The 22812-nt window shown below is 41.4% G+C and overlaps 1 protein-coding gene across 3 annotated transcripts in view; it reads left to right on the top strand.

Annotated features, from left to right (window-relative positions):
- The first annotated feature begins 5533 nt into the window (after positions 1-5533).
- Positions 5534-22812, top strand: part of LOC139376965 (caskin-2-like) — a 67489-nt gene continuing 50210 nt past the window's right edge. For all 3 annotated transcript variants that reach the window (XM_071119995.1, XM_071119994.1, XM_071119993.1), the window contains exon 1: positions 5534-5749. In XM_071119995.1, coding sequence (XP_070976096.1) covers positions 5656-5749 — 94 coding nt within the window. In that variant the 5' untranslated portion in view covers positions 5534-5655. The remainder of the gene's footprint in view (positions 5750-22812) is intronic.

The raw sequence follows: 22812 nt of genomic DNA, 5'->3' as shown, positions 1-22812 counted from the left end.
TACATGATTCCACATGTGTTATTTCATAGTTTTGATGTCTTCAGCATTATTTTACAATATAGAAAATAGTCAAAATCAAGAAATACCCTTGAATGAGTAGGTGTATATACTTTTGACTATAGTGTATATATATATATATATATATATATGCAATTTTTTTTCAGTCAGATAAACACTCCAAAACAGCCTACCTGACTGTTTGTAGGCGTCCGCATGGTCCTAAGGCACACTGTTGCCCTGTTTTGTATCACATTTCAATGATTAAACTGGGGGGGGGACAAAAATTATATTTCAGAATGTGTGTGGGGACATGTCCACCCGGTACCCAGTGAAAACTACTCACTGAAGATGCATTGTGTGGTTCTCATGAAGTGTCAGTTCACAATATGAAATGATCTTCTTGTCTTTTCTCTCAAGCAGGTGCATATGGCTTCAGCACGTTGGACAAACAACACTCACCAATTTTGTATTTGTCGTCAGTCATGATTATATAAAGGAGATGAAAACATGGAAGAAGTTCCATGACAAAAAAATGTATCAAACTGTACATTGGAAAGGGAATATCATCCTTAGACTTTTATCATTCACTGTACATTTTTAATCGCTGCATTTTCATTGTACATAGATGTTACAGATAAAAACCAATGTATCCTCAGATGACTCAAAACTCAAAGTAATTTCAGTGTTGAATGCACTGTGAGTGGTTCAGAAAGAGTGCAATGAGCCAAGGAGATAGGAGGCATTGTAACACTCACTCCCACTCATGTTTGAGTTTGCTACCTAGACAGAACATTCTTTGAGTGATGCAAGATTGTGTTAAAATTGCGAAGAATGGTTAACATTTTTAAATGCTTGAATTAATCTGTTTCCGATAGTTTATTCGCTCTGTAAGAGAAGCTATGCATGATTCATTGTTTAAACAAGACCAAAATACATGTCTTTCATTGTCGTACTTTTGAAAGCACACTGCATTTGATTTGAGTGCAACGGGTGTGTTACTTACGATACCCCGTTTTACCAGCAGGTGTCACTAAAACCTAACAACTTCGAACTGTGGACCGTTTAATTTATGTTTCCTCGAGCACATACACAAACTCCTTTCCAAATCCTATCAGAGCAATTTAATGCCACTTGGATTGCGCGGCTTTTGAATATTTCTACATGGTAAACCCGATCTAAAACCATGTCTTGTCTATTATGGACATCTTAATTAATTAATAAATTAGCTTAACTACTGATACAGAGTCAGGTATTTGTTCACTCCCCTAATGATTAAGAATAGTATGGGAGCATGGTCATCTGATCCTGGATCTGTGTTTTAATTCGCGACGAAGTTCTCCAGAGTTTTGATGCGTGTGGAGGCGGAGCCGCGCGCTTTGCTCCAGGTCGCAGAGGGATTTGGAGAAAGATATGTCCTCCTAGCGCAGGGACAAGTCCGGCGACTTATCCTTCAGGAATGGTCTGTCTGGCGAGGATGACAGGATTTTATTTACTGGAAGAAAAGTAAGATTTAACTGAATGTCAGTTTGACTTTCAATAATTTATCTAAACGTTGTCTGGATTATGTGTTGCCAGTAGCAGCATAACTTCTTCATACAGGCAGATTCCATTGAGTCTACAAACACCTGACTCTCTGAGCACTACACCCTGGCTTCAACCCTTCACCAGTCCAAGGTCAATGACCGGATAACATCTGTCAACATTTTCTGGTGAGTTTGTATTTCCTTCTTCGTTCGTTTATTATTGAGTGGTCTTGCAAGACCACAAATCAAAAAGCACTTGATTGGGTGAAACGTCCGGGGGATCCGGAGGGGAGATTGGAAAGCCACTGATCTGTTTGTGTTTCAAGGTAGATGGGTGCACCTGCTTGTCAATAGTAGCCTATATAGCTGGCTATATCAGGTTTGTTTTAAGGCCAGTTTATTTCCTTAACTACAGGGACGCAATCTAGCTAGCAGCACTGTGTTTAGTTACAAATGTTTCTACATGTGCCTCCCTCATGGACAGCTGCTGATTAAACTATGATGTGACGTTGTGACACCCTCTAAACCAGGCTTTCTTAAACTCCCGTTTTGTTTTTTGTCCTAGCACTACACAGCTGATTCAAATGACCAACTCATCATCAAGCTTTGATGATTTGAAGCAGCTGTGTAGTGCTAGGGAGAAAAACGAAACGTGCAGGCGGGGGGGGGGGGGTGTCGAGTTTGGGAAACTGTGTGTATTGGGCTTGGTGTCAATCAATAGTCATTTGCTAGCTGGCATGCAAGGTGCCTGACCAGTTTTAAATTAGTGGCTCATCATGGCACAAATGAATGTCATTAAGCTACAACTAGCTGGTCGGGCACAACATCTCTGTGCTAGAGGCGTCAATACAGACCCTGGTTTGATTCCAGGCTGTATCACAACCGGCCGTGATTGGGAGTCCCAGAGGGCAGCGCACAATTGACCCAGCGTCGTTAGTGTTTGGCCAGGGTAGGCTGTCATTGTAAATAAGAATTATTTGTTCTTAACTGACTTGCCTAGTTAAAAAGTACTGAGCTCATATAGCCTAACTTCTGAATGGAGTTAACATGGTTTCATGACAGCTTCCTTACATGATGCCATCTCCCTTCACTTAAGTGTAGCCTAAAATAGCATGATATTATCATCAAAGCTGATGTGATCTGATGTGTACAATAACCTATCACAGTGTTGTATAGGCTAGATGTAGTTAGCCCCACAACCTGATGGTAAACAGAAGCCCTGCTGTAGACAGACAGACACCAATAACAGCTCCTCCTTCTAACACGTTGTTGTGCCAGACATCATTATGTCCCAGCACAAGCTTTCAGAAGAATGGGGGAAAAAATGTCATTGAATGGGATAGAGTAAAATAGAAAGAAAATATTATTGTCCTTGTGAAGGAAAAGTCTATAGCACAGGTGATAAACAAAAAGTACCCCATTCAGTTGTCATGACAGATTTTCTTTTGTCGTTAAACAAATGAAAACTTATTTGTCACGTGCCAAATACAACAGGTATACAACCTTACAGTCAAATGCTTACTCACAAGCCCTTAACCAACAGTGCTTTAAGTAAGTCTAAATAAATAAGTGTTAAGTAAAAAATTGAAAATAAAGTAACAAATAATTGTACAGCAACAGTAAAATAATAAGCGAGGCTATATACAGGGGGTACTGGTACAGAGTCAATGTGGAGGCTATATACAGGAGGTACCGGTACAGAGTCAATGTGGAGGCGATATACAGGGGGGTACTGGTACAGAGTCAATGTGGAGGCTATATACACGGGGGTACTGGTACAGAGTCAATGTGGATGTTATATACAGAGGGTACCAGTACAGAGGCAATGTGGAGGCTATATACAGGGGGTACTGGTACAGAGGCAATGTGGAGGCTATATACAGGAGGTACCGGTACATAGTCAATGTGGAGGTTATATACAGGGGGTACTGGTACAGAGTCAATGTGGAGGCTATATACAGGGGTACTGGTACAGAGTCAATGTGGAGGCTATATACATTCCATATGTGTTATTTCATAGTTGGTCATCGCACAAGCCAGATGCGATGGCGTATCGCTGCAGAATGCTGTGGTAGCCATGCTGGATAAGTGTGCCTTGAATTCTAAATAAATCAGTGTCACCAGCAAAGCACCCCCACAACATCACACCTCCTCCTCCATGCTTCATGGTCGGAACCACACATGCGGAGATCATATGTTCACCTAGTCTGCGTCTCACAGAGACACGGCGGTTGGAACCAAAAACATCATATTTGAACTCATCAGACCAAAGGACAGCTTTCCACCGGTCTAATGTCCATTGCTCGTGTTTCTTGGCCCAAGCAAGTCTCTTCTTATTGGTGTCCTTTAGTAGTGGTTTCTTTGCTGCAATTTGACCATGAAGGCCTGATTCATGCAGTCTCCTCTGAACAATTGTTGTTGAGATGTCTGTTACTTGAACTCTGAAGCATTTATTTGGGCTGCAATTTGAGGCAGGTAACTCAAATTAACTTATCCTCTGCAGCAGAGGTAACTCTGGGTCTTCCATTCCTATGGCGGTCCTCATGAGAGTCAGTTTCATCATAGCGCTTGATGGTTTTTGCGACTGCACTTGAAGAAACTTTCAAAGTTCTTGAAATGTTCCATATTGACTGACCTTCATGTCTTACAGTAATGATGAACTGTTGTTTCTCTTTGCTTATTTGAGCTGTTCTTGCCATAATATGGACTTGGTCTTTTACCAAATGGGGCTATCTTCTGTATACCACCCCTACCTTGTCGCTCAAAGGCATTAAGAAGGAAAGAAATTCCACAAATTATTTAACAAGGCACACCTGTTAATTGAAATGCATTCCAGGTGACTACCTCATGAAGCTGGTTGAGAGAATGCCAAGAGTATGCAAAGCTGTCAAGGCAAAGTGTGGCTACTTTGAAACAAAAACATATTTTTGTTGGTTACTACATGATTCCATATGTGTTATTTCATAGTTTTGATGTCTTCACTAGTATTCTACAATGTAGAAAATAGTAAAAAAATAAAACAAAAACCCTGGAATGACTAGGTGTGTCCAAATGTATGACTGGAACTATATAATTTAAAAAATTATATATATATATATATATATATATATATATTTTTACCTTTCTCCTGGATATTTTTTATCCCCTTAGTGGTGCTGCATGGCTTTGTCCTCTGATGTAGCATTTAGGGAATGGGAAAAAGATGCAGTCACTTCTGCCTTCTACTGTGCGTTCCTAATGTCACCCTATTCCCTATGTACTACCTTAGTAGAATTGGCAATTGTAGTTCCGGACAGCTCCAAGGGAAGGAAACAAAAAACAGTTGAGGGGAAAGTGGGAGGAGTAAAGGAGATGTATTCCGGCATGGAATGATCCTCAGGTAACCATGGTGGAAGGGCTTCCTGAGTGAAATAATGGTTTTAGAATGACACCATCCTTAATTAGGTTGTAGTAACAACTTGTAATAACACACTTATACCAATATAATATTTAGAGGGGATTTCGTCCTTGATAAAGTCATTTTTGTTTATCATTTACATTGCTGTATACTTGGAATGTACTAGTACTAGCCTAGCAGTGCGTTGGCTCCACACTGAGCTTTGCAAGGTGTTTCATTGAATGTGGTTGCAAGTGCTTTCATTGAATAGTCGTAAATTCCCAGCTCGTGAAGGCATGTCTCTGTTTTCTAATGGCAGGTTCTACTGTTCCAGGTTGGCGGACACAGAGGAGAACCCGAAACACACCCAGCCCTGAGGACTAGTAGACTACGCGACACACCCTGCCCTGAGGACAACTCCAGATATACTACATTTTAATTTAGACCAGGACAGACAACAACCAGGCCCCACACACAAACACACTCTGGAAACCAAACGACCTGGTGGTGCTGGTGCCTAGCCTCACCCAGTTAATAACAATGGTCTGGTCCGTTCCAATCTGATTGACACAGACTGACTGTCTGGCTGGTTTGGGTGTTTTGTGACGCTCCTCTATACGTTCATCATCATTGTATCTGATTTTGAAGAGCTGAAGGACTCACCATGCACCTGACTGTGTGAAGTTGAGCCCTCGACTGCCAAGGACCGCTTAGACTACTGACCTCGTAAGGGCCGTGTGTGCTCACTGGTCGATCATGGGTAAGGAGCAGGACCTCCTGGTGGCAGTGAAGAGTGGAGACATCCTCCTGGCCCACAAACTCCTGGCCAAGGTCACATACAACAAAAGCAGTGAGTACCTCGACACACACACACTTACCTGCTTCCCTGTTCAGTTCCTGATGCTGCCTGTGTTCGTGTATCTGTTGGCTTGATGTAATGTACAGCAGAGGATAGTATGGGAGAGTGAAACAGAGATTTCCCTTCCCTTATTCAAGTGATACTATTCTCTGTATCAAGGGAAACGTTTTCAACATGGCAGTATCAGGTTCAACTCTCCACCACAACCAGTGATCCATCTAACGTTCAGACAATTTGAAGTTAATTGGAGTCAAACCTCACAACAACATGACTTAGTCTCCAAAAACAAGACGCTGGTACTAGGGCTGTGATGGTCATGGAATTTGGGATGATATTAATTGGCTGGCAATGTGACCGTAATAACCGTTCAGGGGGGGGGGGGGGCATATCCTCTCCTCTGCTCTTGACTGCCATAGAAATGGAATGAATAGAATGGGCATCCCCATTCAAGTCAACAATGTCATAATGGGTGGACTGGAGGCCATTGCGAGTGTACCCATAGGAGCAAAGCAGGAGGTAAAAATACTCAAATATGCACTATGATTTGTTCATTCAACTCAACTGGCATTACAAAAAGTTAATTCCATTGCACGAGCCACATCACCTAACATCATTTGAATGAACATTCTACATTACCATAGAAATGATTGCATCACAATACAAGGCAGCCATTGCTAGTGTACATATGAGGTTCCAATTTCATTCTGTTTCTATGTGTGCTGCTGCTGCATTGTGGGGGGTGTTGCCTAGGCAACCGAATACTAGTTTGCAGTTTCAGCAAGTAGCAACAATTTTTCATCACGTTGTTAAGAGTCCATGTTACCGCAGAAACAGACTCAAACCGCACGAATGCCCGGCTGTTCGTTCCACACAATTTTATAATTTTTTTTGTATTTTTTATTTTCATTACGGTGTTCATCCATAATCATTGGTTGCACGTTATATAGTAGTTGTGCCAGCCTTAGCTGGTACAGTACAATACAAGTCTCGAATGCCACCCTATTCCCTATATATTGCACTACTTTGGACCAGAGTCCCCTGGTCAAAAGTAGTGTACTGTATAGTGAATAGGGTGGCATTTGGGATGCACCTCAGTGTGGGTTTTGAGCTTCAGTGTTACTTATTTGTACAGATTCCTGTCAGACAGAGCACAAGATTAGCCTAGCGTATCATTGTTGCTAATGACAGTATTCTCCTTAAACCCTTCCCTCTCTCTGTGAAACTTCTTTGTTGCTGTTATCTGCCTGTGCTGTGCTTTCATCATGGCTGCTCTAACTCGGTGGCAGGCTCAGAGGAACAAGGGCTGCTCTGCTCGGTGGCAAGCGCAGAGGAACAAGGGCCTGGCAGAGACGCATGGCATGGGGTTAGCGTTATCCCTACACATCATGACACGCTGCTAATGCCTTTCAACAGTCAAACACTTATGGGCTAAATGTTTCTAAGCTCGGGAAAATAAATTATAGGCCTAGCTGTTGCATTCATTTCTTCATTTGCTGTGTGATTTATTTTGTTTCACCAACTTTCTGGATGTAACTCTACCCCGAATGGGAAAAATAGGCTTCTTTCTGGTGCTTTGCAATGCTTGCTTACGATCCCTTCCCAACGATGCAGAATATTAAATAATAATAGTAACACGAGGAATAAAATACACATAGTGGAGCTTTATACAGGGAGTACCAGTACATGTACAAGGTATTTGAGGTCCTACATGAAGGCAGGGTGAACTGACTAGACTTCAGGATAGATAATAATAAGGTATTTGAGGTAGATATGTACATGAAGGCAGGGTGAACTGACTAGGCATCAGGATAGATAATAATAAGGTATTTGAGGTTGATATGTACATGAAGGCAGGGTGAACTGACTAGACATCAGGATAGATGATGATGATAATAATAATAATAAGGTATTTGAGGTAGATATGTACATGAAGGCAGGGTGAACTGACTAGGCCTGGAGATGCTAACAGTGTTTGCTAATTTAGTTACTGTGATACCGACAGTCTTTTACATGACAATAACCGGCTGACAAAATGTCATGACTGCCCCAGCCCTAGGCACGCACACAACTGTCTCAAGGCTTAAAAATCCTTCTTTAACCTGTCTCCTCCCCTCCATTGACACTGAATGAAGTGGATTTAAAAGATGACATCAATAAGGGATCATAGCTTTCACCTTGATTCACCTAGTTATTCTATGTCATGGAAAGAGCAGGTGTTCCTAATGTTTTGTATAGTCTAGTGTGTGCGTAGGTGAGTCAGTGCAGATACTTCCAATACCATTTAATTGACTATTTAGCAGTCTGGCTATTTAGCACTCTTATGGCTTGGGGGTAGAAGCTGTCTCGGAGCCTGTTGGTCCAACAGCTGATGCTCTGGTATCATTTGCCAGATGGAACTACAGTGAACAGACTATGGCTTGGGTGCCTGGAGTCTGGCAAAACCTCGGGCCTTCCTCTGACACTGCCTGATATAGAGGTCTTGGATGGTAGGGATGCTTGATACTGGTGTTGGAGTGGAGGGTGGCTACACAGTTGTGGGTGAACACTGATTACAGGAGGGGACTAAGTACACACCCCTGAGGGGCCCCCGTGTTGAGGGTCAGCGTGGCGGAGGTGTTGTTGCCTACCCTTAACACCTGGGGGCGGCTCCTCAGGAAGTCCGCATCCATTTGCAGAGGGAGGGGTTCAGTCCCAGGGTCCTTAGCGTAGTGATGAGCTTCAGCACTATGGTGTCAATGAACAGCATTCTTACGTAGGTGTTCCTTTGTCCAGGTGGAAATGGACAGTGTGGAGTGCAATAGAGATTGTGTCATTTGTTGGGGCGGTACGCTAATTGGAGTGGGTCTGGGCTGATGGTGTTGTGAGCCATGACCAGACTTTCAAAGTATTTCATTGCTACAGATGAGAGTGCTACGGGGCGTTCTTGGGCAGAGGGACTATTGTTAGGGAGAGGTTGAAAATGTCAGTAAAAAAAACTTGCCAGCTGGTCAGCACATACTATGAGTAGGCGTCCCGGTAATCCGGCCTCGTCAATGTTAACCTGTCTACACTACGGGACAGAAATAACCTTAGGGAGGTCAGAGACCTGGCAGTGTGGTGCCAGGACAACAATCTCTCCCTCAACGTCAGCAGTACAAAGTAGCTGATTGTGGACTACAGGAAACAGAGGCCCGCGCACTCCCCCATTCACATTGACGAGGCTGTAGTGGAGAGGGTCCAGAGCTTCAAGGTCCTCTGTGTCCACATAACTAAAAGCCAATTTATGCTTGATCCGAAAAATGTGGTTGGAGGCTTCGTATGACGCAATTGCGGAGCTTGCGGAAGCATGTAGAGGCATCGCTGTGCACATCACAAATGTTGTGACAATGCGGAGGGCTCCGTATTGACATGATTGGTTGACGGGAGGTCCTGTATAAACGCAAAACTCACTTCCTTGACAACTTCCTTCACAACAGCTCTGCTCTGTTCCAAGAAGCGCAAAAAGTATGTTTGCTCTGACAACACCTCTTCCCCCTCAGGAAGTTGAAAAGATTTGGCATGGGCAGAACCTCAAAAGTTATACAGCTGCACCATTGAGAGCATATTGACTGGCTGCATCACCACCTGGTATGGCAACTGCTCGGCCTCCGACCTCAAGGCACTACAGAGGGTAGTGCGTGTACGGCCCAGTGCATCACTACGGCTGAGCTCCCTGCCATCCAGGACCTCCATACCAGGCGGTGGCCGAGGAAGGCCCTAAAACATTGTCAAAGACTCCAGCCACCCCAGTCATAGACTGTTCTCTCTGCTACTGTACGGCAAGCAGTACCGGAGCGCCAGGTCTGGGACCAAGCGGATCCTGAACAGCTCCTAACCTCAAGCCATAAGACGGCTGAACAGATCAGCACCTGTACTATTTCCCTTTGTTTTTTGTTGTTGTCGTTGTTGCACTGGCTCTATTTACACTAACTTGGCTCACCTACCTACACACACACACACACAAACACACACATACTACACTGACACTCCAAAACACACACACATACTACACTGACACTCCAACACACACACACACACACACACAAACTACACTGACACTCCAACACACACACACATACTACACTGACACTCCAACACACACTCACACTACATATGCTCACACACAAAACACACACATGCATATTGACGACACACACACACACACACACACTTTAACAGTCTTCACATACGCTGCTGCTACTCTGTTTATCTATCCTGATTGCCTTGTCACTTTTATCCCTACCTACCTACAATAGTACATATTACTGTAGACTTTTTATGTGTGTGTGTGTATTGTTAGATACTACCTTTGGAGCTAGGAACACAAGCATTTTGCTACACACATAATAACATAGGATAAATATGTGTATGCAACCAATTTGAATTACCTCAACCCCTATTGTTTTCCTTCTTACTTTTAAAACGCTGCATGGTTGGGATATGGCTCCTAAGTAAGCATTTCACTGTAAAGTCCACACCTGTTGTATTCTGAGAAATGTGACAAATACTATTTTATTTGACCTAGGAGGCTATCTGTTGTACAGTCTGTTCTAGAAGCTTAGTGATCCCTTCCCAATGTCATCACCGTTGTTCGATACACACACACATACAGTACCAGTCAGAAGTTTAGATACACCTACTCGTTTATTTTACATTTTTACTATTTTCTCCATTGTAGAATAATACCGAAGACACCAAACTTTGAAATAACACATGTGGTAACCAAAAAATGTAGTAACCGAAAAAGTGTTAAACAAATCAAAATATATTTGAGATTCTTCAAAGTAGCCACCCTTTGCCTTCATGACAGCTTTGCGCACCCTTTCCTGTCATCACCATTGACCCTAGTAGAGGGGTTGAGGATGTGGTCAATGTAAGGTCGTTCATCAGTGCAGAGGTGTTGTAAGACGGCTGTCCCTGTCCTGATTAGTGGCTACTGAAGTTGAATTGTATGCCTATTGATTACTATGTAAAGGCTCTATTTGTACGTACGTTTGCGAGCGCATGCGGTCGGGGTCTTGTCAGGACCAGCCTCAGTATCAGGGCCAACCTATAAGTTATATTGTTGCCATGGCACCCTACTAGCAGCTATTTATAGTTTTTGAAGTTTGAATTGCATATCTGGTGTTTTTTAAGTCACAGATTTGAAGATTGACTGGTAGGTTGCCAGCAGCATACCATCCTGCATACCGCTGCTGGTTTGCTTCTGAAGCTAAGCTGGGTTGGTCCTGGTCAGTCCCTGGATGGGAGACCAGATGCTTCTGGAAGTGGTGTTGGAGGGCCAGTAGGAGGGCACTCTTTCCTCTGGTCTAAAAAAATACAAAATATCCCAATGCCCCAGGGCAGTGATTGGGGAACTTGCCCTGTGTAGGGTGCTGTCTTTCGGGTGGGACGTTAAACGGGTGTCCTGACTCTCTGAGGTCATTAAAGATCCCATGGCACTTATTGTAAGAGTAGGGGTGTTAACCCCGCTGTCCTGGCTAAATTCCCAATCTGGCCCTCGAACCATCACGGTCACCTAATAATCCCCAGTTTACAATTGGCTCATTCATCCCTCTCCTCTCCCCTGTAACTATTCCCCAGGTCGTTGCTGCAAATGAGAACGTGTTCTCAGTCAACTTACCTGGTAAAATAACAGATAAATAAATAAAGGTTAACACTATGTTTTGTCTTGGCTAGCTTTTGTTTTGAAAAATTAATCTGGACACAGTACCACATTTTTTGTTTTGTTTCACATGGCTCTTTTGAGAACATAATTTGAGGAGTGGCTTGAAGCATGAGAGGAATGGGAGGTGGAGGGATACAGCAGTGCTGAGGCTTGTAGTGAGGACGACTGGCTACTATTCTGAACTTTGTGTGGTGATCTTTCTGGCGCCCAGAGCTGCTGAGGCATCGCCCTAAGAGGGTGTTACACAGAGTGGAAGAGGAGAAGTCCAGAGGCTGTAAGACTCAGGCTGGTTCCCAGACTTGCCCTCCTACAAGATCATCAGCAGACTCCATCGCCACCATGATCCTCTACATCTTCGGAGGATGCAGCTTTTAAAAAAAGCTTTGAGATTCTATGAAAAACGCTGTAGACTTGTCATCATTACTTTAGCCAGGCTGATGGAGAGAGATCACCAGAGCACTGACTGGACTCAGGGCTGGAGGAGGGGTCAGAGGTCACGGGGTTAGAGGAGGATCAAGGAGAGGGTCATGGGGTCAGAATGGTCAACAGGAAAGACGTAGGGCTCTGACGGGGATGTGACATCATATAATTTTGGACGACAGTAATTGACCAGCCAAATGACCGTGGTCTTTGTAATAGCTGTTCCTCACTGCATGTGCTGCCATAGAAATATAATGAGTAGAACAGGCGTCCCCATTCAAGTCTTTAAAAGTCGTTATCAACCGTAACATACAAAACATAAACATAACAACCAGGGGATTCCACAAAGAAATGAGAAAAAATCAAACTAATTCACATTATATCAATTCAAATACAGACATATAGCAAATACATTTGGTTTTTTATACGTTTTAAAGACTACATAGTTTTCCAAATCAGATTAAAAAAAAACATTAAGGGGCTTAATCTTCATAAAATTCAGATTTGTGTATGAAAAATGTTCCTAATAAAATAAAGAGATTTATGACATACTCACGTTCAATTGTGGAATCGGTGTAGTAAAATAATATGTTGAAATTTCAATGGTTGTATGCAATTTGAGGCCAAGATATAGTTTTACATCAGTACAGAACACTTCAATATATAAACAATGACAGAATAAGTGTTCAATAGATTCAGTTTCTAGTTCACAAAAACTGCATTCCCTGGTAACATCAGGTATATATTTAGAAATCAAGCTATTACACGGATAGAATCTATGGATAATCTTAAAGATCTCCTTTACTTTATTGGTCACCATAAATATGTGTGTGGAGTGAGCCAAGCACGGCGCCAGTTTACATCAAACGATGAAGCCCAACAAAATATTGCAGAGGGAATAGACTTCCTGTTAAAAATATCCCATAATAAACGATTGTTGAATTTCGTATCTAGTAGACCAATGCCATTCACCTGGAAATCGCTTACAATCGGAGATATTCCAAAATATGCATTATTCTGAAGTAAAGTTTTTATCCCACTAGGCATAGCTTTAATAACCATGTCATATTCCTTGCTTGAAACCTCAAAGTAGTATCTTTCCATAAAGTATCTCTGTGTAAATAGATTCCCACTAATATTAACTAATTGGCTGACAAGGACAATGTTTTTCGAGAACCGTTTATGGTTAAATAACATCTTGTTTCTATGTAATATCAACCCATTTTTCCATATCAAACATTTACGAGGTGAAAAGTTGTGTTTATACAACAAATCTCAGCACATTAATGCCTGCTTGTGAGTCGCCGCCAGTTTCACAGGAAGTTTACCCACAATATATGGACATTGTAGTAAAACATTAAGCCCTTCGAACTTCTGAAAAACAAAATTAGGTATAATATTCCAGAAACTGAGGATTTTTTATGTACCTTTTAATCCAGTTGACCTTTGATATCTGGTTGAAGAGAGTGAAATCTAAGACATTTAGACAAACCCTGTTGGTGATAACATCTCTTTTTATCTTATGTGGCTTGTTTTTCCATATGAAGTTGTACAAAAGCCAATATAAGATACAGCAAGTGGATTTGGGAATGTCAATAGATAGCCCCTCAGCTTTGGATAAAAGCACCCTTCCTTGAGGACTTAAATCCCGTCTTAACCATGAGGATAATTTTTGGGGGACTAATTCAGTTACAGGGTTCAAATTAAGATCATTCACAGCCTTAAGATTTTTGGTGATCTTTACACCGAGGTAGGTTACAGTATCTTTTTCACAATCTGCTGGATTGACAGCTCCTTTAAAAACAAACATCTCACATTTGGAAATATTTAATGCCAAACCTGAGATTTTGGAGAACTGCTTCACGATATCCAATGCTAATCTTGTGACACATTTTTCAAAAAAAGTGAGGTGTCATCCACCAGTTGGGATATCTTGATCACTCTGGCCTGGAATGTAATAACTTCAAATGGACTTTTAAGAACTAATGAGCATAGAATTTGAGATACTAAGAAAAATAAAAAAGGTGAAATTGGACAACCTTGTCGTATTCCTTTGTAAATGTTAAACCTTGAGGATGTTCCATGACAGAGTTTGATACAGCTATTGCCACCATTATACAGAGATCTAATAGCGTCAACAAAAAAACGACAACATTTCAAATGCTAAAGACAATCAAAGATAAAATTGTGACTTACTGTATCAAATGATTTCTGAAAATCCAAAAATAGGATAACAGGGAAGTCATCCAATAGATCACAATACTCAACCAAGTCTAACAGCAGCCTCAGATTATTAGATATATGGCGCCCTTTCATAAACCCTGGTTGACATTCATCAATCAGATCATTCAAGCAAGACTTGAACCTTTTTGCAAAGATTAAGGCTATAATTTTGTAGTCGTTATTTAGGAGTGCGATTGGACGCCAATTATCCATATTTAAGAGATCCTTGTGTGGTTTAGGTATAAGAGTAATAACCCCTTGCTTCAGAGAGGCAGGTAGTTCTCCCTTCTTTGTAGCCTCCTTAAAGGTTAATCGATCACAACCTGGAGATGTTGTTAGTTTTTAACTGAGCAACCCCGTACTGGATGTCCATAATGGATAAATCTTGACAACAAGACCAATTGAATTCTTCACTAACCAAATTAACATTCTCTATAGAATCAAGGAGATCCTTAGTCACTCAAATTGTTATCTAAGGAGTAAAGATTCTCATAAAACTTAGTGGTAAAGTCTGATATCAACTCTCTATCCTCAGTGGTAACCCCATTAATCTGAGTGGTCTGATAACAACTCTCTATCCTCAGTGGTAACCTCATTAATCTGAGTGGTCTGATAACAACTCTCTATCCTCAGTGGTAACCCCATTAATCTGAGTGGTCTGATAACAACTCTCTATCCTCAGTGGTAACCCCATTAATCTGAGTGGTCTGATAACAACTCTCTATCCTCAGTGGTAACCCCATTAATCTGAGTGGTCTGATAACAACTCTCTATCCTCAGTGGTAACCCATTAATCTGAGTGGTCTGATAACAACTCTCTATCCTCAGTGGTAACCCCATTAATCTGAGTGGTCTGATAACAACTCTCTATCCTCAGTGGTAACCCCATTAACCTGAGTGGTCTGATAACAACTCTCTATCCTCAGTGGTAACCCCATTAATCTGAGTGGTCTGATAACAACTCTCTATCCTCAGTGGTAACCCCATTAATCTGAGTGGTCTGATAACAACTCTCTATCCTCAGTGGTAACCCCATTAATCTGAGTGGTCTGATAACAACTCTCTATCCTCAGTGGTAACCCCATTAATCTGAGTGGTCTGATAACAACTCTCTATCCTCAGTGGTAACCCCATTAATCTGAGTGGTCTGATAACAACTCTCTATCCTCAGTGGTAACCTCATTAATCTGAGTGGTCTGATAACAACTCTCTATCCTCAGTGGTAACCCCATTAATCTGAGTGGTCTGATAACAACTCTCTATCCTCAGTGGTAACCCCATTAACCTGAGTGGTCTGATAACAACTCTCTATCCTCAGTGGTAACCCCATTAATCTGAGTGGTCTGATAACAACTCTCTATCCTCAGTGGTAACCCCATTAATCTGAGTGGTCTGATAACAACTCTCTATCCTCAGTGGTAACCCCATTAATCTGAGTGGTCTGATAACAACTCTCTATCCTCAGTGGTAACCCCATTAATCTGAGTGGTCTGATAACAACTCTCTATCCTCAGTGGTAACCCCATTAATCTTACATTTCCGAAGTGTGTTGAGTTCCCCTCTCCTCTTTTCCAAATTAAAAAAGTATCTCCTGTTCTTATCGCCTTTTTCAAGCCATTATTTTCTTGATCTTATGAAAGCTCCTCTAGCCTTTTTCTCATACGGTGAAATAAAAAAAATACAATGTATCTAGTTGATTCTGTAAATCATTCAATTTAGCTTTTTCCTTAATAAGATCAAGATGCTCAATCTCTGTGATATCCGCAATTGTCTTAGAGTTCAGCTACCTCACATCTTCTTAAAGCAAGCCATTTTCCATAAGTAATACAGGCTGAGCGGATTTGAAATTTCAGCAGTTCTCAATATTTCCCATATTCTGCATTAGATGTAGCTAAACTCCAGTAAGCAGAAATTAGATTCTTAATCACATTTTTTAAATCTACATGCAATAACTATGAGTTATTTCATTTCCAATAACCACCAAGAGAGTAGAGTATTTACTACCATCATTTACTACCATCATTACGGCACATTCTTACAGTCAACCATATGACTTTAAACATGCTCAATGGGTGACATGTCTAGTGAGTGTGCAGGCCATGGTAGAACTGGGACATTTTCAGATTCCTCGAATTGTGTGCAGATCTTTGCGACATGGGGCCATACATTATCATACTGAAACATGAGGTGATGGCGGAGGATGAATGGCTTGACAATGCATCTCTTCGAAGTAGCTCTGTTCATTCAAATTGTCATCGATTTAGAATGCTATTGTGTTCAATTGTACGTAGCTTATGCCTGCCTGCCCATACAATAACCCCACCACCTCCAATGGGCACTCTGTTCACAATGCTGAAATCACAGCAAACCGCTCGTCCACACTACTCCATACACGCTATCTGCCCAGTTCAGTTGAAACCGGGATTCATCCGTGAAGAGCACACATCTCCAGTGTGCCAGTGGCCATCGAAGGTGAGCATTTGCCCACTGAAGTCGGTTACGACGCCGAACTGCAGTGAGGTCAAGACCCTGGTGAGGACGACGAGCATGCAGATGAGCTTCCCTGAGACGGTTTCTGACAGTTTGTGCAGAGAAATTCTTCAGTTATTACGGACAGACTTCTCCCCATCTTAGCTACTGTTGTATCACTATGTTTTGAACATGACCGTTTACAATCCAGGGTTACTCCAAGCATTCTGAAACTAACTGCAGCTCTTTAAGTGTTGCAGTCATTTCAGTTGCTGTAGTAGCTGACGTGTATAGTGTTGAGTCATCTGCATACATAGACACACTGGTAAGGTGCCTAAACAGCTACCCTGGGGAATTCCTGGTTATGTTTGAGAGACTTCTATTAAAAACCTCTTACTTCTACCCCCTCCTTTTTCGAACATTCTGTTAAAAATCGCGCAACTTTTCAGCGTCCTGCTACTCATGCCAGGAATATAGTATATGCATATGATTAGTATGTGTGGATAGAAAACACTCTGAAGTTTATAAAACTGGTTAAATCACGGCTGTGACTATAAAAGATCGTGTGTTTCATTGAAAAACGCAAGAAAAACTGCTCTCTGAAAGCTAAAAATAATTTCCATAAGTCACTTCCACGAATTGTTAAAAGAGAACAGAATTTAATATCGACCTGCCTGCAATTCATACAAATTCCACACGATGTCGCCATTGTCGTCATTTTCAATTGAATTGATTGTTGGAAAATCCATCTATCTGGCATCCATTTTCCCAGTCTTCACCCGGATGTTGTTAATGAAGACATTAGCAGCCATTGATTTGCAAGCGAAGACCTATTGAATATACATCGCCCTGTAATCATTTTGATAGATTATAAACGTTTACTAATACCTAAAGTTGGATTACAAAAGGATTTCGAAGTGTTTTGTGAAAGTTTATCGTCGACTTTTTTAATTTAAAAAAATTACGCAGCGTTTAAAAACGATGTTTTTTTCTGAATGACACAGCTTCCATACAAAGCTATTTTGGGTATATATGGACCGATTTAAACGAAAAAAAGACCCAATAGTGATGTTTATGGGGCATATAGGAGTGCCAAGAAAGAAGCTCGTCAAAGGTAATGAATGTTTTATATTTTATTTCTGCGTTTTGGGTAGCGCCGGCTACCGCAAAATCTGTTGTTTACGTGTCGTGCTGGCATTTTGGGGGGTGCATGCTATCAGATAATAGCTTCTCATGCTTTCGCGGAAAAGCATTTTAAAAATCTGACTTGCTGGCTAGGTTCACAACGAGTGTAGCTTTAATTCAATACCCTGCTTGTGAATTTTGATCAAGGATTGAGTTGTAACGAGTACATTTAGCATTTAGCGTAGCGCATTTGCATTTCCAGGTGCATACTTGAGACGTCTGCGTCTCAAGTATGGTCAAGAAGTTAAAGAATACCCTCTGTGTTCTGTTAGACAAGTAACTCTTTATCCACATTATAGCAGGGGGTGTAAAGCCATAACACAAGTTTTTCCAGCAGCAGATTATGAACGATAATTACAAAAGCTGCACTGAAATCTAACAAGACAGCCCCCACAATCATTTTATCATCTATTTCTCTCAGCCATTCATCAAGTCATTTGTGTAAGTGCTGTGCTTGTTGAGTATCCTTCCCTATAAGCATGCTGAAAGACTGCTGTCAATTTGTTTACTGCAAATAGCATTGTATCTGGTCAAACACCATTTTCTTCCCGAAGTAAGGCCATTCTACAGCCAATGTTTGTCTATGGAGATTGCATGGCTGTGGGCTCGATTGTATACACCTGTCAGCAACGGGTGTGGCTGAAATAGCTGAATCCACTCATTTGAATGGGTCTCCACATACTTCTGTGTGTGTGTGTATAGTGTATTTCTGTAGCCCCAGGTACTGTAGATGCTTATCCAGGCTTGCCTGTTCTTGCCCTATAACATTTCTCATGTTGTCTGCTTGATACGGCTGAGGAAAGACGAAGAGAAAACCTTGTCTGTAGGAGTGGTATTCAGTGATGTTGGTATTGTTTGTGCATGTATGGATGTTTTGTTATTGTTGACAAAAGTGTGTGTGTGTGTGTGTGTGAGAGAGAGAGAGAGAGAGAGAGTGCTCCTTAGGGAATAGGCCTATATCAGTAGTAACTTTAATGAGAATCAGCAGGAAGCTGCTTTTGTAGCCTGTAGAAGCTGCAGCTGCTTTGATCTGCTATGCCCCATGTAGTCTCTGATTCTCCTGACAGGATGTTAGATACAGACATGGAGGTTATATTGTAACCCCCAGTACCCTTCATCCGTTCCCTGTTCTGGATGTTTTTAAAGGCTCTTGTCTTGTTCTGATACGCAAAATGGCGATCCTGGGTAGTTGCACTGAGTAACTAATCGGGGAGCTGCACACTTGTGGGTATTTATAAATTAGACTTGACACACTCCAAGCCTTTTGAAATATCAGATATCAGATATATTCAGATGGAAGTCACTCAGTCATTTCCAATGGGGGTAAAGTATGGTCTTTACTGTGAGGGAGGCCTAGTACCTTAAACGCATAATGTGTAAAGGGAGGGTACATTGAATTAAGGCAGACATTGACGGGAATCCATTCTTCCCAGCTTAGATATGTTGTCCCAGGTTGCGGTTAGGCTACTTTTCCTTAGCAGAGATGATGGGAGGTGGGGTAGTCTAGTTATGATTTATGTGGGGGAGGGGAGAGAGGCAAGCTAGTTACCTGGGCACAGGCTTATCTGTTATCAATAAAGTTAGAGGTTCTATTAAACATAGAACTTAAGAGATCTAGCCTAGCTAGTAGTTCCCAGGGTTTGGGCCACAGAGTGAATTTCATCATCACACAAAGTGTACAGTTTCTGGCCTTTTTAGGTCAAATTAGAAAACGTAATGACTTTTCCACTAATAGTTGAGCATGTGTGTGTGACATTCAGACTCCCTACCGTTACTGTTTGGCTCTATTCAGATAATCAGGCGTGTGGGTTAATGCTGATCTTGTAAGATCACCAAGATGTTTTCACATTCTTCGTGTCAGTGGTGACCTCAGACAGTGGTGACTGGCTTGGCCTGGGTGTTGTTTTGCCAATTCAGGATTTCAGCCAATTAACATGGTTACAGTCAGTAGGTAGTAGGTCTATACTCTATTTTGGGCTATTGCGCAGATTAGAGGTCGACCGATTTATGATCTTTCAACATCGATACCGATTATTGGAGGACCAAAAAAAGCAGATGCCGATTAATTGGTTTAGTTATTAATTAATTAATTAATTATTTTATTGTTTATTTGTAATAATGACAATTTACAACAATATTGAGTGAACACTTATTTTAACTTAATTGAATACATCAATCAAATCAATTTAGCCTCAAATAAATAATAAAACATGTTCAATTTGGTTTAAATAATGCAAAAACAAAGTGTTAGAAGAAAGTAAAAGTGCAATATGTGCCATGTAAAAAAGTTAACGTTTAAGTTCCTTGCTCAGAGCATGAGAACATATGAAAGCTGGTGGTTCCTTTTAACATGAGTCTTCAATATTCCCAGGTAAGACATTTTAGGTTGTAGTTATTATAGGAATTATAGGACTATTTCTCTCTATACCATTTGTATTTCATATACCTTTGACTATTGGATGTTCTTATAGGCACTTTAGTATTGCTAGTGCAACCGTATAGCTTCCGACCCTCTCCTCGCACCTGGGCTCGAACCAGGAACACATCGACAACAGCTCCCTCAAAGCATCGTTACCCATCGCTCCACAAAAGCTGCGGCCCTTGCAGAGCAAGGGGAACAACTTCTCCAAGTCTCAGAGCGAGTGACGTTTGAAACGCTATTAGCGCGCACCCCGCTAACTAGCTAGCCATTTCACATCGGTTACACCAGCCTAATCTTGGGAGTTGATAGGCTTGAAGTTATAAATAGCTCAATGCTTGAAGCACAGCGAAGAGCTGCTGTCAAACGCATGAAAGTGCTGCCTACCATCGCTCAGTCAGACTGCTCTATCAAATATCAAATCATAGACTTAATCATAACATAATAACACACAGAAATATGAGCCTTTGGTCCTTAATATGGTAGAATCCGGAAACTATCATTTCGAAAACCAAAACGTTTATTCTTTCAGTGAAATATGGAACCGCTCCGTATTTCATTTAACGGGTGACATCCCAAAGTCTAAATATTGCTGTTACATTGTACAACCTTCAATGTTAAGTCATAATTATGTACAATTCTGGCAAATTAATTACGGTTTTCTTAGGAATAAATGGACTTCACACTTCGCAACGAGCCAGGTGGCCCAAACTGCTGCATATACCCTGACCGCTTGCACGGAACGCAAGAGAAGTGACACAATTTCCCTAGTTAATAGAAATTCATGTTAGCAGGCAATATTAACTAAATATGCAGGTTTAAAAATATATACTTGTGTATTGATTTTAAAGAAAGGCATTGATGTTTATGGTTAGGTACACATTGGTGCAACGACAGTGCTTTTTTCGCGAATGCGCTTGTTATCCTCTTATGGATCCCTAGTGATCCTTTCCCGCTCTAATCCCGTTAACGGGATTGATTTGACAACATCCAGTGAAATTGCAGTGTGCCAAATTCAAAAACAGAAATACTCATAATGCAAATTCATGAAACATACAAGTGTTGTGCATCAAAATAAAGCTTAACTTCTTCTTAATCCAGCCGCTGTGTCAGATTTCACAAAGGCTTTACGGCGAAAGCAGACCATGCGATTATCTGAAGACAGTGACCCGCATACAATCACATGAAAATCAGATTTCAACCAGGCAGGTGCGCGACTAAAGTCAGAAATAGCGATATAATTAATGCCTTACCTTTGAAGATCTTCTTCTGTTGGCACTCTAAAATGTCCCAAAAACATTACAAATGGTCCATTTGTTCGATAATGTCCTTTATGTCCCAAAAATGTCAATTTATTTGGCGTGTTTGATTCAGAAATACACCGGTTTCAACTCGCCCAACATGCCTACAAAGTATCTAATAAGTCACCTGTAAACTTGGTCCAAACATTTCAAACAACGTTCCTAATCCAACTTTAGGTATCCTAAAAGGTAAATGATTGATCCAATTTAAGATATACTGTGTTCAATGCCGGATAAAAACAACGATCTTGGATGGTTTGTCCTCGGGGTTTTGCCTGCCGAATCAGTTTTGTTATACTCAAAGGCATTATTTTAATGAGTGTTTTCTATCCAAATCTACCAATTGTATGCATATCCTAGCTTCTGGGCCTGAGTAACAGGCAGTTTACTTTGGGCACACTTTTCATCCGGACGTGAAAATAGTGCCCCCTAGCCCAACGAGGTTAAATCATCACCCGTTTGGCGAAGTAAGCTGTGATTCGATGAGAAATTATATGCAAAGCAGGGCACTCTAAATAAACTAGTAATATAATCAACCGTGTGTAGTTAACTAGTGATTATGTTAAGATTGGTTGTTTTTTATAAGTTAAGTTTAATGCTAGCTAGCAACTTACCGTTGCTTCTTGCTGCCCTCGTGTAACAGGTAGTCAGCCTGCCATGCAGGCTCCTCGTGGAGTGCAATCTAAGGGAGGTGATTAGAGCGTTGGACTAGTAACCGGAAGGTTGCAAAAATTAATCCCTGCGCTGACATGGTAAAAAAAATATGTCGTTCTGCCCCTGAACAAGGCAGTTAACCCACTGTTTGCGCAGTGGTGAACCTATAGGTCTTCAGTGTGTGACAGGTTAGTACAGTGGTGAACCTGTAGGCCTTCAGTGTGTGACAGTTTCGTGATTCTGAAAGGACAGCAACCGTAATAACAGCGCACCAATGTAGGAGAGTGCACTTCTTGTAAAACGCAAAGAACCTGTGGTATAGTGGACGGTATACGCAGGTATAAGCCGTATACCCACTTTTTTCCCAGTGGGCATTGCGTGTACTCACTTAATCCCTATTGATGCGTATCAAAGTAGTGTAGTGGAGGTATACGATTGATCAATTATGTAATACAATAGAGACATCATGCACAAAGTAGCCTACACAATCGCAAATCACATGAAATATATTCACATGCGCGCCACGCACACAGCCTAGTTTCGGCCTAGTGTGCAGTTCTCAACTGGTTTTGGCATGGAGCAGCTCACAGAAGAATGACATCGGTAGCCGGTAAGGTAGGAAAGACTTTTCAATTCATCTACCTGTAAATGCTAACTAAGACAATAATGTACATGCAAACCAGAAGTTGAAACATTT

The sequence above is a fragment of the Oncorhynchus clarkii genome, chromosome 20 (genome assembly GCF_045791955.1).
Source record: "Oncorhynchus clarkii lewisi isolate Uvic-CL-2024 chromosome 20, UVic_Ocla_1.0, whole genome shotgun sequence".
In the NCBI taxonomy this organism is placed as follows: domain Eukaryota; kingdom Metazoa; phylum Chordata; class Actinopteri; order Salmoniformes; family Salmonidae; genus Oncorhynchus; species Oncorhynchus clarkii.
The sequence above is the reverse complement of the archived record's forward strand: the minus strand, read 5'-3'. Positions and strand labels throughout refer to the sequence as shown.